Genomic DNA, 15,461 nt, shown 5'->3' with positions numbered 1-15,461 from the left:
TTTAATATCATCTTGCCGTCTTTGGACAAGGCGGGAAGCTCGCTGTTTGTACAGCTGATGTATTGCTGATTCAAGTTCATTAATCAGTGGCACCTGTAAAAATACAACACACTCCGTAACATCAGATTCTTCAGTTGCTTACTTATTTGAGGGCTCCACTCTATTTCCGGACTTCTGAAAAAATAACCCTCTCTATGGACAGAACAATACTGAATCCCCAAAAGGACACAAATAGTAATTCGTTTTTAGAATATTTAGGAAACATCACTTGTAATCCATGCATAGTGCTATAATGTCCAGTGCCTAGTTATTGAAGCAAAAATTTTGGTTAAGAAACTTAACACTTTAATATTAGTAAAGAAAGAAGAACAGTAATGTAAAAAATGTTTACCCTTTTACTATGCAATATTTAAAGACTGGAAAGTTTTTCTCAGCTTTTGTTTTCTAGCATCATGATCTGTCTCTTAATTTCTGTAGTTACAAGAAACCTTTATCACTGTGTGGTACCACTCAAAAACGCAACGGTTCTGAGTAGGTAAGAACAACAAACTACTAAATACTCAATTTTAGACATTCACATTGCACTGTCAAACTTTTCTACCGAGTGCCTTAGAGTAATGTCATACTGCCTTGCAACTTTATTGCATATTTTAAATGAAAAATGAACAAATCATCAATAGTGCAAACTACATTTCTAGCCATCACTAATTGGTCTGAAATCAATACATCTCAAAGTTGAAAATGTCTTTCTTACTATTAAATCTATGCTTATTTTTTAACAAAATAAAATTCATGTGGAAGTTGAAAAGCGCTCAGAACATTTTCCCCAAGTTAATATCAGAGCTGGAGCATTCATGTTCATTAATACAAAAACAAAAACTTAACAAAACAAACCCAAAACCTTTGTCTATAGATATCTTATGATACAACTAAATGCTATCACACTGTCACAAAACACTAACAACCACTACACATACCTGAGGAAACCAGAAATTCTAGTTTCCTGATGGTTAGTGCAAAGGGAAAACACATTATTTAGAGTTCAGGAACACTGGTACCAAATGTTATATAGCAGCTTCCTGAACTGAATAGACTGTAAATGGAAAATAAAAAAAAGGCAGGTGGAATATAAAGATTTCGATAATAAATGCAGTTTTACATATTTCCAAGATTCCACTGCAAAAAAATGGCAAATGTTCAAAGGTCAAAATGATGTAGTGGTTTTACTCTTTAAATAAGCCACAACATGGCAACATGTCCCTAAATTTGCATTAGCTTTCAGAGCCTGGAGACTTTTAGTATTAAAATTTACTACAAAATTTTTTAGTAACCAATGAAACTATATTATTGTGGCTTACACTTCACCATCTCCTCAGGTTTCTTGATTTTTTTGTTTGTTTGTTTGTTAAAACCACAAAAGGACTAAAGAAAAACAAATATCCCAAAGAGAAACACTCCTTTGGCCTTCTATTGTTAACATTCCTCTACTGGAAAGCCGCACAGCTCTCTTTTGCATCATTCAGGATTTACTTCTAAAATTTCCAGTGAAAATTCTGACCTTTTAACTACCAATGCAATTCTGACAATACAGTTTTGTCTAAGTAACTAGAATGTCTTTTAACAGAGTCCAGGGAAAAATCTGAAACTAAAAACCTCAAGAGCATATCTAGAGCTCTCATTTAATTTTCAACCATACTGCTTTATCTCAGCTTTCACGATAACAAGTTCTTTATGTTATCCAAAACTCTTTACTAGATAGTTTTATTTCAAGATCAAATTTAAAGAAAAAAGAAACAAGCAAAAAACCTCAAAAAGGAAAATGACAGCAGGAAACCAAATTATAGAAAGGTAAAATAGTCTGCATAGAATATAAAATCTGTTAGAAATCCATTTTTCTAAAATAATACATTTACCTTTTTATAATCTTGCCCTCAAGTACTTTTACAGAACTAAACTGAATATTCAAAATTGTCCAATTGTACCTAACTACCAAGATAATTTATGATTTAGCATGAAACAGAATGTGTATGAAAATGTCAAAATGAAAGAACACCAAAAGAAGACACCTCTCTCTTTTAATGAAAATCAGAAAGTAACTTTCTAATATGTGAAATTTCTGAGCTTTGAAAATACTAACCTACTGACTCTGTAAAATCACATTAATAAAACTGGAGACAGATGTCCTCGAGGACATCTTTCTGTGTGCACTCATTAGTCAAAAGAATTTTAAAAAATTTAAAAGATCAAAAGAAAAATAGCTCATTCTGAACAAAGACTTGATGTAAATTATTTTGCCAGTATAAAATACTGATTTTCATTCTATTCTTTGCAGTGATCTGGACTTCAGCTTTGTTAACATTATTTTTTTTTTAACAATATTATTTTATTACACATAAATGTACTAGAAAATAAAACATCCTAGTAATTCTTATTAAAAAAGACTAATTGCTTACTCGTTGCTGTCTGGTTGGAACTGACTGAGAGTTGACCCTCTAGAGGATTTATAAAGCTATGACTTGCACAAAGAGGAGGCTGTACATCTTTCTCCCTCGAACCATTGATGGATTTGAACCATTAGAGTTGGGTTAGCTGTGCAATTCCCAACTGAGTAAACCACCAGTGTTACCCCAAACAATAACAGTAATTAATAATTCTTTTAAAGTTGGTTCACAATTGAAAACTACATGAACTAGAAAGAAGGCCTACTATTCTAACTCAGGAATAGTATACTATAAAGGTTGCTATGAGTTTATATCAATCTGATGGTTAACAGATTTTATTTTTTTAATACTTCAGGTGATCATTCTTTTTTTTACATTATATATATTTTAAATGACTGTGACAAAAGTCAAAGATTTCAAGAAAAAATTTTGTAACAACACAGAATGGTCTAAAACAAAAATCCTATTCTCTAGTCACAAGACTGAGCAGCCACCATGCCTGGCTCAGAACAGCTTTACCAGGAGAAAGGATATAACCACCAACTCTGGCACTTTATGTCTCAATCCCATCCTGACTCAGGCAACCTCACCTTCTACAAAGTAATACAGCCTATGCTTCCTCCCTCCCCCTGAACTTGTCACGTTAAGCCACTGATTTGACATAGAGATATTAAAGCTCAGACTACTTACTTCTCCAGAAACAAAAGGATAAAAGCAAGAACATAAATCCACAGACAAAGCAGTTAAGATGGTGTTTTTGATTTGATGTGACATTAAACCTAATAGAATCTTTAAAATTCATTAGGAATGGAATCTATTTTAGATTTTAGTACACATATTAGATTTCTGAATAGTTACTCAAACAGTCCACTGGGATTATTAAAAAGTTAAACATTCATTTAACTATACCATATGCTTACAGATTTTCTGCTAATCCACACAGCCAATCATAAAGGACAAAGGTCTTCCAATACTTTATGGGTAAGATGTTCAAGGACCATTTTGTATGTTTTGTTTAAGTATTTTTAGAGATAAAGCTGAAAGTTCCATAAATGCTTTCAAACCAATGCACCCAACAAGAAGTCAGTTGAGAAGAAAAGAGATTCCGTATGTAGCCAATTTTAAAAAAGCAAACATTGGTACAACGGAATGTAAAGTTATGTCAACTAATCATTATACTAAAAAATAAGGAACAAAGAGAAGAAATGAAACCTTAAGAGAAATGAAATCCAATGAATGGTTTCTGAAATGAATGAATCAGAGTTACTTAGGTGAAAACAACTAACAGCAATGATGACTAACACTAACTCTCTCTAGGGTAAAAAACAAGAATTAAAAAAATTTTGCTACTTTATGCTCATTTACTCCTCAATCATTAAAAAAAAAGATTCTATTCTATCACATAAATCTATTTTCTAGTAACTCAGAGGAGTCCAATAATCTACCATATTAAGACTTGCTAAGTCTTAATGAAGTCAAGAAAAGGAAGCATGACTTTGCATAGTTTGAAAGTTGAATTCCACAAATATTTTCTCAGAAATACAGAAATGTCCTATACAAGGCCATATACACCTCCCTAATTCTGTTTTATTCAAAGAGATTAATATTTTTGCATTCTTACCTTTTCACTGAAACACTCAAGCAAGTCTTGGACATACCCTCGCATTTCTTGCAAAAATTTATACCGTTCACCAATACCCCCAGAAGACCCTTCTAATCTCTCAATAGCCCTGGTAGAATCCACTCGGCTTTGTAGATGTTTCTCATGCTGCTGTTGATTTGTTTTGTGCAATTCTTTCATGGAATCCAACCTTAAGAACACAAAAGGATAAATATAACACATTTACATCCAAAAGTCTATGCTGTCAGGATGCTTGCAATATTAAATTATAATGCATTTAGTTCCACATTAAGACATAAAAATACTTGGAATGGTCTCTCTTCATCTGCATTGCTTTCTGCTCAAAAAAGGCAGTTTACAGACTTCATAAAAAGTTAGGTGGTGGGCTAACCAAAATTTCACTGTTCTGCATTTCCCCCCATATCTTGACTACACTTTTTCAGAGTCCAAGAGGTGCAAACTCAGAACTGTCTTCAACATGGGAGTAGTACTTTTTTATAGCTTTTCACGGTTTCCACAGAAGTAATCCAAGAAGGTAGCAGAACAAAGTATGAAGTCATCTTCTGTTTAGCTTTTGAAGATGGGCCAGTGAATCTTCTTTGCTGATATTCTGCATCTGCTACCCCAGACCATAAGTCGCCTGAGGGAACGGAAAGCTAGTGGACAGGTCTTTAAGAAGTTGATCTGCCCTACCTGTCTTTAAGCTGTTTCTTTACCAAATCAATAGTAACGGGAGTCCTCTCATTACTGGGAGTTTTGAAAGGGACTGTGTTATCTGGTTTTTGAGATTTGGCATCTGATGATCCATAGGCTGTGTAACTGTAAGGAATGCCATAGGAGGAACCATAAGGCATTGTCTGGTAAGTGTTCTGGTAGTACATATTCACTTCAGCAGGCTGACTTGCTTGAACCTAGAAAAGAAATGAGAGAAATATATATCTATACGAACAACTAACTAAAATTCTGAATCTATGTCTAAAGTTAAAAAAAAAGGAAAAGCTAAAACAAATTATTATATGTACGTTCCAAATGCAAGCAATCCCTGAGTTCCAAACCTTCCGTTTCAGTCCGTATTTAAAAAAGGCTGACACAATGGTTTGTAATAAAAAAATTAATAAATAAAAATGGGGCAACATTGTGATACATGTCAAAATACTGTTAACTATTATGTTCAAGAAGCTTTAAGACATCTGGAAAGCTTTTTATGCATAGAAAAGTACACTACATAAATGTAAACTAATTAAATTTAAACTAATTTAACTAACTCATTTTATATATAAACTGTATCAGACTATTATTAAATTTGGAAGGAACATTTAAAAAAACCCCAAAGCGATCATTTTATCAATGGAATAGAATAAATGACCTGTCTGTAGTTACAGAATAAAGGGATAGATAAGAAATTAAAATCTAAGACTTCTGACACCTCGTCTAAGACTTTTCATATTACACCTCCCCCAAAAAGCCAAGTGCACATAAAAGTCAGCTTCAACACAGTATTACAAAAATAGCTTCCACATATGCAACCTTTTCCACTGTACTATTTAGATCTATAAAACAAATTACTTTCCGTATTTAAGGAAATACTTTTCATCACTCACAATAAACTTTTGCATTACTGAGAAATGATCTTTTTTTAAAATTAGCTTTTTCTTTCTACTAGTTTATTTACAAAATTCAAATACAAATTTGAACAAATTCTTTCAATTTCCCTCACTCCAGACCCATCAAATTGTACAACCCAATGGTTAATCCCTCCCTTCCCCCTGCATATCCACATCCCTCTGCTTCTAGCCTCTCCCACCCCTCCTGGATCCTTATACTCATTCTACAGTAATGGTTCTATACAGTATTTATCCTTATGGAACTGAGTTAGTTCACTCAGCATAATGCTCTCCAGTCCCTCCCAAGTTAGGTAATAATTTACAAAGTTATTGCTCCTGCGTGCTGCACAGTATTCCATTGTGTGAATGTACCATAATTTCTCAATCCATTCATTTGTGGTTGGACATTTGGGCTGAGAGAAATAATCTCTTATAAAATAATTCTTAAAGACAAAAATAGACTATATAGGGAATAAATGATCTAAAACAGTGGTTCTCAAACATTGTGTGAATCAGAACCATTTGGAAAGCCTGTTAAACAAATTGCTAGGCCCCACTCTCAAAGTTCTGCTTCAATCTATCTGGTGTGGGGCTTCAGAATTTGCATTTCTAACAGGCTCCAACAGAAGGCTTTGTCAAGAGACCAGGCAGGGTTTGGATAAGAGACTATAGTAAAAAACAATGATCTAAGAAATTGAAAATTCCTCTAACATTCTGACTCTAAATTTATCTTCATCTAAAAATCTATTGGATACTTTGCCTTGTAAAACTTTGTTAAAATGAATGACCAAGATTCATCTTATCAAATTTTTGCTATAACAAATTGACATTTTCTTCTTAATTCTTACCTGAGGGATATTAATTCCTTTTCTTATCTGTTCCTGTTCCCATCGGCCGAGTTCTTCATCTTGATCCCCAGTTACTAAAGCATCATCATCGCTCCCCTCAATACCTGCATAAGTAAACATAAGTAAAGAAAAGTAAATATTACTAAAAAAGAAACAATGTGTTCATTGATACCACATAGTTTATTAAAACTAACTGGTATTTATAACCAAAACAGATGTCAGAAGAGATTCTGAAACTTAACACTGAAATGGAAAAGAAGTCAAAGCAAGGGGAAGAAATGATGAGGTAAGAAAATTTAACAGAAGAGGTCAAAGGGTAGCATAAGAAGACAAAGCAAAGTATTATAATGAAATGTACAAGGAGCTGAAGTTAGAAAACACAAGGAAAGAAAAGACTCAGCATTTCTCAAGCTGAAAGAACTGAAGAATAAAATTCTTGAGTTCCAACACTGAAGGACTCTATGGACTAAATTTTGAATGACACTGGATGCAACAAAGAAGATGGACGGAATTAGAGCCATCGTACCAAAAATAACTGACACTGAACCATTTTTGGAAGAAGAGTATGATACAAGAAACTTTTTAAGGAAGAAGTCCAAGTTGCACCAAAGGTAAAAAAAATAAGCCCCATGAACTGATAGGTTACCAACAGAGGTGTTTCAGGAAACAGATGCAACCCTGGACATGCTCACTAGTCTCAGTCAACAAATATAGAAGACAGATCCTTGGTCAACCTAATGCAAGAGAGCCATGTTTGTTCCTAGTCCCAAAAAAAGTAGAGGGAATGTGGTAATTATAAAAAATTATCATGCATATCATTTGCAAGTAAAAGCTTGCTAAAGATTATTAAAAAACCACTAGAACAATACATCAAGAGGGAACTACCAGAAATTCAAACTGTATTCATAAAAAGGCTATTGTACAAGACATATCAGGGATGATATTAAATGGCTCTTGGCTTAAAGCAGGGAATATGAGAAAGAGTTTACTTGTGCTTTACTGACTATGCAAAGGTGTTCGACTGTGTGGATCATAACAAATTATGGCTAATACTGAGAAGAATGGGAATTCCAAAACACTTAATTGTGTTTTTGTGAAACTTATAGATCAAAAAGTAGTTTTCAGAACAGAACCAGGGAACACCGCATGATTTTAAATTAGCAAAGATGTGAATCAGGTTTGCATCTTTTATCTATACCTCTTCAATCTAGCTACTGAACAAATTACACAAGAAACTGATTAATGAGGAAGAATGTGGCATTAGAATTTGATATGACTCAACAACCAGTGTAAAGCAGATCACACAACCTTACTTACTGAAAGTGAAGGAAGAGAAGGCCTGAGGCACTTGCTGCAGATAATTAAAGACTACAGCCTAAAAATAAAAAGGGGGGAGGGTTATACCTCAACATCAAGGAAATAAAAATATTCACCATTGGACAAATAGGCAACATGAAGTTGCCAATGATTTGATCTTACTTGGATCCACAATCAACACCCATGGTAACAGCAATCAAGATATTCACAATGCTAAAGAACAAACTAATTGATCTTGAAGAAAGTACCACCAGAGCCATGAAGGGATGGAAACTTCATCTCACCCAAAGGCATATTCTCAGGAGGAACCAATCCTTAGAGAAACACCTCATGCTGAGAAAGGGTCAGAGAAAAGATAGGAAGACTCTCAACAACATGGAATGAAGGACCCTCAACAAGATGGAATGACACCAGTGACGACCACAATGGGCTTGAGTGTATACAGGATAGAGCAAAGTGCAGACCTGTTGTTGTTCATTGGGTTACTATCATTGATATTCTTTCTTACAAAAATGTCTATTAACTTTGTGTCTCTTAGAGTATTCCTGAAGCTAAAGGCAGAATAATGCAATGGTTAAAACACTTTCTTAGTAACTGTAAACTCTGACTTAAATAAAGGATATAAATCAAATATAGGTTAAAACTGTTAAGTATTACATATACTTAAGAAGTATCAGCACTTTTCATTTAATAGGCAGTCCCTAGACTAAGAATGTCCAATTTACAGATTAACTCCTAACTTCAACACAGGGCTTAGAAACTCCTGTCAGACTGATGAAGTGAAAGGAACAGAGCAGAACCTCCCTATTTTGAGTGATTTGCCATGGTACTCAAAAAGGGGGAAATTAAAGACTTGAAGCCCTGGAATGAGAGATTTAAATGGGAAAAAAGGGAAGAAGTTAACGTGAACCCTTTTAAGAGTGAAACAGGGAATGGCAGGGCTAAGGAAAGCCACACACTCAGAGTAAAGCGTCAGCCTCCCTCTTGGAGCAGGGCAGCACCACTTTTGAAAATTTGCTTTAATATTATGTCAATCTGCCCTTGTTTTCCAACAAGTGAATCAACCCTTAAGTAACAATACATTCTTTATCACAATCATATTCAAGTGCTTCAAGTGTAGCTTTTAAACTACTAAAAAAGCTTCAAGCATTTTTTGTTTTTTTGCAATAAAGAAAATCTAAACAAGAATCACATCCATTTGTTCTGAATGATCTATAAATTTTCAGTTAGGAATGGAAATTGTCTGTAACCTGAGGACTGTCCGTATCATCAAACCATATTCAACAACAATGCAAGGGGCTTACTATCCTATTGAACTATGTTACCTATTTCTTCAGCAATTTTTTGTCGTTGTGACTTTTCTTTCACAGAAAAAACAATACGCCGCTTCTCATCATCATCTTCATCATCACTAGCATCATTCTCATCTTCTCTAACAAGGCGGCCTTTACCAGGCTTATTATCATGAGGCGTGAAATCCCCCAATTCCCGAGCCATCTGACGCTTTTTCCTTGCAGCATGTATAAAAGCAGCATCTGGAATTTCTCCTGAAAACAAACAATAAATGATATAAAACATAGCCATATAAGACATAATTTCTCTTTTGCTTTTTATTTTTTTAAACATAAATGGTAAAATCACCTCATCAAGATAATCTTGAAATAATGATTTTCTAGTGTTACAGTAACTGGGGCAAGGGGGGTTGGTGTGTCAGAATTAGTGAGACTGGCTCAGGACAGGGAAGGGTTCAGAGCTGCTGTACATACAGGGTCACTATACATTGCAGGTGACTCAATGGCATGTAACAACAGTAACATATTATGACAGGTTTAGAAGCAAGAGTGGCACTTCTTAAACAACATGCCTCCAGAAACTTGATGAAATTTGAAAAATGGTAGTTTTAGAGCAGCTTCAGGCCTTTTGTTCATAGAGTTGTTATGAGTTGTACTCGACTTGAAGGCAATCAACAACTATTAGCTACTAGCATCCCTTCTAAAAATGTACTTGTGGTTCAGCATATTTCTTAAAAAAAATTTTTAATCTGAAATGTTTACTAATGAGGGAATAGATGGTTATACTGCCTGGTGAACTATGATTTTTTTAAAGTTGATTTTTAAATCTGGTATATTTGGAGGTCTTTGAATTTAGAAGTTAGAAGGAAGAGAACAACAGGTATTTATTTAGCAGATATTTTAAAACTCCATTTAAATGGAAAAGTCACAGAAATATGTAACAACAGTACATATGGGGAACAATGAAAGGAGAGAAAAGGAGTAAATACAACAAAGCTGTGGTATTTGTTTAGTATTAAAAAAATATTCATTTCTACTTGTTATTAAACTGGAAAACAGATAAAAAACAAGTCACCCACTATTTCATGACGCTAAAAAACCACTATAGACTTACATATTCCCTTATAATAAACTTGTAATTCTGTACTACTTTTTCTTCATAGTAAGTTATAATAAGCTTTTTTGATATTGTTGTCCTACACAAAATGTCTGAAAAAAGTATAGTTTATAATATTTACAATACAATCACATGATTTGACTATTTTCCCCATACAGTAAAAATGACTGCAATTTTACTTGTCTATTATTTTCACAATGATGTAATATCCCATAAAGCCAATATATTTTCATTTATGAAGACATTCCCTTCTTACAAGACATATTTTCTAAATTTTGGTCATTTGAAAAAAACAAAACTGTTACAATGAAAACACTAGATCCTTACTACAAATTTCTAGAAATGAAATTATAGCCAAAGGATATTATCTTGGACTCTATCAATACCTATTAGAGCTCTGGCAGCCTAGTGTTGAGGAGCTGTGTTGCCAATCCAAAGGTACGTGGTTTGAATTCACTAGCTGCTCTGCGGAAGAAAAATGGGCAATAACCTCTCATGCAATTAAATGTCTCTCAGAACCAGCTGTGACTTGGTTCCAACTTGAAGGTACCTAACAGTGCTAAACTAGCACATGCATTTTTAATTTTATAAATTAATAGAAGTTAAATAGTACTTCTGCATAATTTAAATTTGACAAAACCTATGTATTAAAAAGTCAGTTTATAGATTTACAAACTACTTTCTCTCAAAAAGACAGAGATTATGAAAGAGCAGCAAGTGTTGCTTCTTAGTAGCAGTTCTATAGAAAAGTTTTATATAAAAGACAGTTAGCTTCATTTAACATGTTAAAAAATACTTTATCCATATACTTGAAATCTCATTTGCACTGACAAACAAAACTGCCTCTATCTGGGAATAAATCTGAGAAAGCTGAAAGCTTGCAGTGATGTTTATTGGCATACAGAAACATTCTTGTTCCACAAAGAGATTTAAGAATAAAAATAATTTAGTCTCTCTCAATAATCATCTTTAAAGATAATCCACTCTTAAGGACCTTTCCATTCTAAGAAAGATTTCAATTCTAAGTACCTACCTGGACGAAGAACATTCAAAGAAGATAGAGCATTTGAAAAGGTTCCACCGGTTTTTGGTTTTTCTTCTTCTTTCTCACTTTCCATGTCCATTTCATCTTCACCATGTTCACTAATAACTCCATCTTCCTGATTTAGATCCTTAACATGTCTTGTTTTGTCCAAAGATTGTTCACCTAAATTGTTTTAAAAATTAATTGGTATATTTAAAATAATCTCCATAAATTAAAATGTTGCTGTTTATTAAATTATGGATTTACTCCATTAAAACTTGAATTACTTTGCTTATGAAAGACTCATCTAAAGGAAATAGGAAGGATCCAGAGGGGATCTGGAATGACAGGATAATGGTGGACATAGGTCAATAGTGATTAGTTTTATAAAACATAATGAATGGGAATGATTGCATGAAACACAATGTATACCACCTTTGGATGCAAACCAATATAATTTTTTTTCTTAAAAAAAAGAACTCATCTGTTGTTCCATTAAAATAAATTACCTTAATAGAAACCACCAAAAAGAAATATATTGCCTAGTAATATATTTGAGGCCCTGTTCAATCCCACCTTCAGTGGAATTATTTTTATTAAATTAACTGTTTGTTCCTTTAATCTCCCCTAAGTAGCTGCTTATGTATCTTAAGTTTATGAGAGTATTCTATTAAGCTCCAAATCCATTTAAGATACCCTGATGTTAAGAACAAAGTTTATTTAGAAATCTCTGTAGTAAGATGACCTATGGAATATTTTCTACCAAAGTCCAAGCTGGGTTTAGAAGAGGTCGTGGCACTAGCGACATTATCGCCAATGTCAGATGGATCTTGGCAGAAAACAGAAGAATCAATGCCTTTGAGTGGTGGTGCTCGAGAAGAGTACTGAAAATACCATGGGCCACCAAGTGAGCAAACAGGTCTGTCCTGGAGAGGTTAAAAGTAGGTTACTCCTTAGGGGCAAGACTCTTAAAGCTCAGTCTCAGATACTTAAGTCATTCCAACAGAAATAGTCTCTCAGTAATGATTTTTTTAAAAAATAAAAAAATGTACTTAGAAAGCAACTTTGTTAAAAGTAGAACTGTATTGCTACTCAATGTGAAGCCTCCACAATCAAGAAGATAAAACTGATCAGCTCATATATTATCTTCCCACACAATCCATTCAATTAAAACAAAATTATATCAATTAAATTCCATTCCATTAAAAGAAAACTTCCATTTTACTATTTCAAAAGAATTGTATTACTTACTGTCAGCTGATGAGTTGAGTTCTGCCTTAATCTTGGATTTTTCAAGATCTTCTTTGTATTCTTTCTTAAGTAATTTTACTCTCTTTTTGCTGTAACTTGATTTCTTCACTTTGAAAACTTCTTCGTTTTCTTTAAAAAGAAATTAAATGTCAACTGTAGCAATCATTTCTCATATATTATATTCCCTTTTTAGATAGCCATATGCAGTTTAGGTAGCTAGATTCCATTAATACAATTAGAAATTACATAGAATATGTAATTTTTTCCTAAAAAAAAAAAAAAAACCACAAAAACAACACAAAACTCCCTCCACTGCCATTGTGTTGGAATTAATTCATAGCTGAGGTGGGGGGGGGCAGTTTGGAGGCAGTAAATCACAGAGGATAGTTGCTGGTGGATTTCGATAGACAGACATCACCTTAGGGTTTAGCAGCAGGACTCCATACCCACTACACTACCACAGCTTTGTCAAGTATGTCACAGGCTCTCAAAAATTGAGGTCAACTTCATAAATTAATCTCGAATAATTCGGACTTGAAAATTCTTTAAAAAAAACAACACATTAACTATGACAAAAATTTATTTGAGTAGTTCTTGGAGGGAAACTTGAAAATATTTCGGGGAAAAAAGCATCATTTACCAAATTATTGAAGAATCTGAAATACCCAAATTCAAACCATTTGCAGTTTGTGAAACCCTTGTTTTTCAAGTCTAAACTGAGAGCAAACAACTTTATAAAAATCTGTGTATCTACTGTGAGCTCTTTAATTTGAAAATTTAAATGTCAAACACAAGCCACTTCACCAAATAGCTCCTCCATCACCAAAACGAGAACTCTGGCTGCACACCTCTCCAACAAAATGACAAACAACACCTACCTACCTTACTGAAAGCAAGAATGTGTCTTGCAGGGATGATCTTTACACAAAGACACATGACAAACACCTTGTCCCCAAGTAAAAAGATTGCTTAAGACTAGAAATCTAACGTGACTGCAAGAAGATCTATCTGGTACTACATATGTACTGCCTTTCGTTACTATTTGTCTCTCTGTTGTTACAAATAAGGAAAAAAAGAAAATCAGAAGGTTGAGCCAACTGTATTTACTGTTGGGGAAAACTAAGACTCAAAGGGTTGGCCCAAAGCCACTCACAACTTGGACTACAGTTGCTGGTTTCTATTTCCAGAACTAGAACTAACCCTTCGCAAACAAGCTTCCTAGCTGAGGATGCCTGTGCACCCCACAAATCATGGGTGACCGGCAGAGTTCAGGAGTAACAAGAGAAGTGAGGCAGGAGACGCCAGCAGGAAAGAGGCATGGCTGGGGAAGACAGATTTTCCCACTTAAAAAAAGAACCGAGCTGCGGTCCATCAAAGTAAAAACAAAATGTTAAAGAGTAGGTGGTTGTTAAGAAAAGGCTCGTGGCAGCGCGGGAACACGTCCCCTGGCTAGCAGAAGGCCGGAGGCGGGGAAAGATGCGCAGCGAGCGCGAAACTAAAGGGGCTCTGTTTAGGGTGCGGGGATTGAAAAGATCAAAGTAGGGTCTAGGGTTGCAAGGACTGCAGACCAGGGTAAGACAACAGGGCCCTAAATTAACACACAGCCACGACATCGGCAGTTTACCTTCTTCCTCGTCCTGGAAGCTGAGCAAACTGGCCCGAGGAACCTCTTTGTTCTCGCGTGGCCTCTTTCGAGGCTTCAGCCCGTTGCCGGGTTCTGTGCTGCCGGGGAAGCCTCCCCCAGGTTCAGTTCCAAGGCCGGGAATCAGGGTTGAAGACGGCGGCAGACCTGGGGCCAAGTGCGAGTCACCCCCGGGGGCCCGGTCGTTAGCAACGGGGCCCAATTCGTTGCCAGTGCCCGGTGGTGGCAAAAGCCGCGGTGGCACCAGTTCGTCATCGCGCTCCCATTCCTCCTCCGAGTAGTTCCGCTTGCGCACGTTCACTCGCCGGGCCTTTCGGAACATCCCCACGGTTCGTACTGCCGTCACACACCAGCTCCTACACTGCTTTCCTGGCAACACCGAGCTCGCCACAGCGCGCGCACACGCTCCCGGAGGTCCTGCCGGGTCGTGTCTTCCCTTCTTTACCGTTCGCTAGCTGGCGCTCTTGCGTCCGTGCGCTCAAGCCTTTACGGTCGCGCACCTCTCGCGAGAAAGTTAGGTTAGCATGCTGCCATCTATTGTACGGGAGGAGTATTTACAGGAAACCTTCAGCCTGTAACAGTGGTTCAAGATGGTCAGACGGGCCTCGGAAGGATCATAGAGACACGAAAGGAAAGAGTAGTGGAGAGGAATCCCTGCATTGCGTCTTCCGCACTTACGCGATGAGGTCACTTGATGAGATCACCGAGCGCTTTTTTCTGAGAAGTATAAATGGTGCGGGAGGGGAGGGGGGAACCAGATTTGAAACTGAGTTTGGTAGAGAGTTCGGCTGTAATTTGACGTTGATAATATTAGTAATTTAATTGAATAACTCAACTTCTAGCCATAAAGTACTTTCACAGACACTGAATTTTATTTGTAATAAAAATTTTACCTGTTGTGAAAAGTTCAACAAAATTAAAAAAAAAAAAAAACCACACACACAACATCAAAATTCCAGCCCTTAATTTCATCTACTCAGAACTAACTAGTAGCTGATCCCTTCAATAGATTTTCAGACTAGAGCAACTGGTGGGAAACAGTTTCATTGTTTCCCAAGAATACAAGCCTGCTGGCAGTTACATGACGGACGACATAGTAATAAGTAAAAGAAAAACAAAACCAAAAACCAAACAGGCTTTGGAAAGGGAATGTGTGCCATTTCAGACTTCTATCACAAAGATGTCATCTTGACTGGGATGACTTTTTACACAGGACAGTTGCTTCTGTGGTTGACTTTACCTGCTGTCCCTATTGCATCACCATTCTTGGGGCCTTTTCTGATGTGTGTATGTCTGCTTGTATG

General features: G+C 35.7%; 1 protein-coding gene across 1 annotated transcript in view; it reads right to left on the bottom strand.

Moving 5' to 3' along the window:
* The window catches only part of PAXBP1 (PAX3 and PAX7 binding protein 1), a 51,211-nt gene extending 36,732 nt beyond the window's left edge, over positions 1–14,479 (bottom strand). Inside the window, exons 1-8 of the mRNA XM_006886797.1 lie at positions 14,140–14,479; positions 12,516–12,644; positions 11,274–11,447; positions 9,157–9,378; positions 6,515–6,618; positions 4,756–4,973; positions 4,063–4,252; positions 4–93 (exon numbers count right to left, since the gene is read on the bottom strand). Of these exons, the coding sequence (XP_006886859.1) occupies positions 4–93; positions 4,063–4,252; positions 4,756–4,973; positions 6,515–6,618; positions 9,157–9,378; positions 11,274–11,447; positions 12,516–12,644; positions 14,140–14,479 (1,467 nt within the window). The remainder of the gene's footprint in view (positions 1–3; positions 94–4,062; positions 4,253–4,755; positions 4,974–6,514; positions 6,619–9,156; positions 9,379–11,273; positions 11,448–12,515; positions 12,645–14,139) is intronic.
* Between the last annotated feature and the right edge of the window lie 982 nt (positions 14,480–15,461).

Source organism: Elephantulus edwardii, unplaced genomic scaffold, assembly GCF_000299155.1.
Source record: "Elephantulus edwardii isolate Elephantulus edwardi_28Jun2011 unplaced genomic scaffold, EleEdw1.0 scaffold00051, whole genome shotgun sequence".
Taxonomy (NCBI): Eukaryota; Metazoa; Chordata; class Mammalia; order Macroscelidea; family Macroscelididae; genus Elephantulus; species Elephantulus edwardii.
This window is presented reverse-complemented; position numbering and strand designations above follow the sequence as displayed.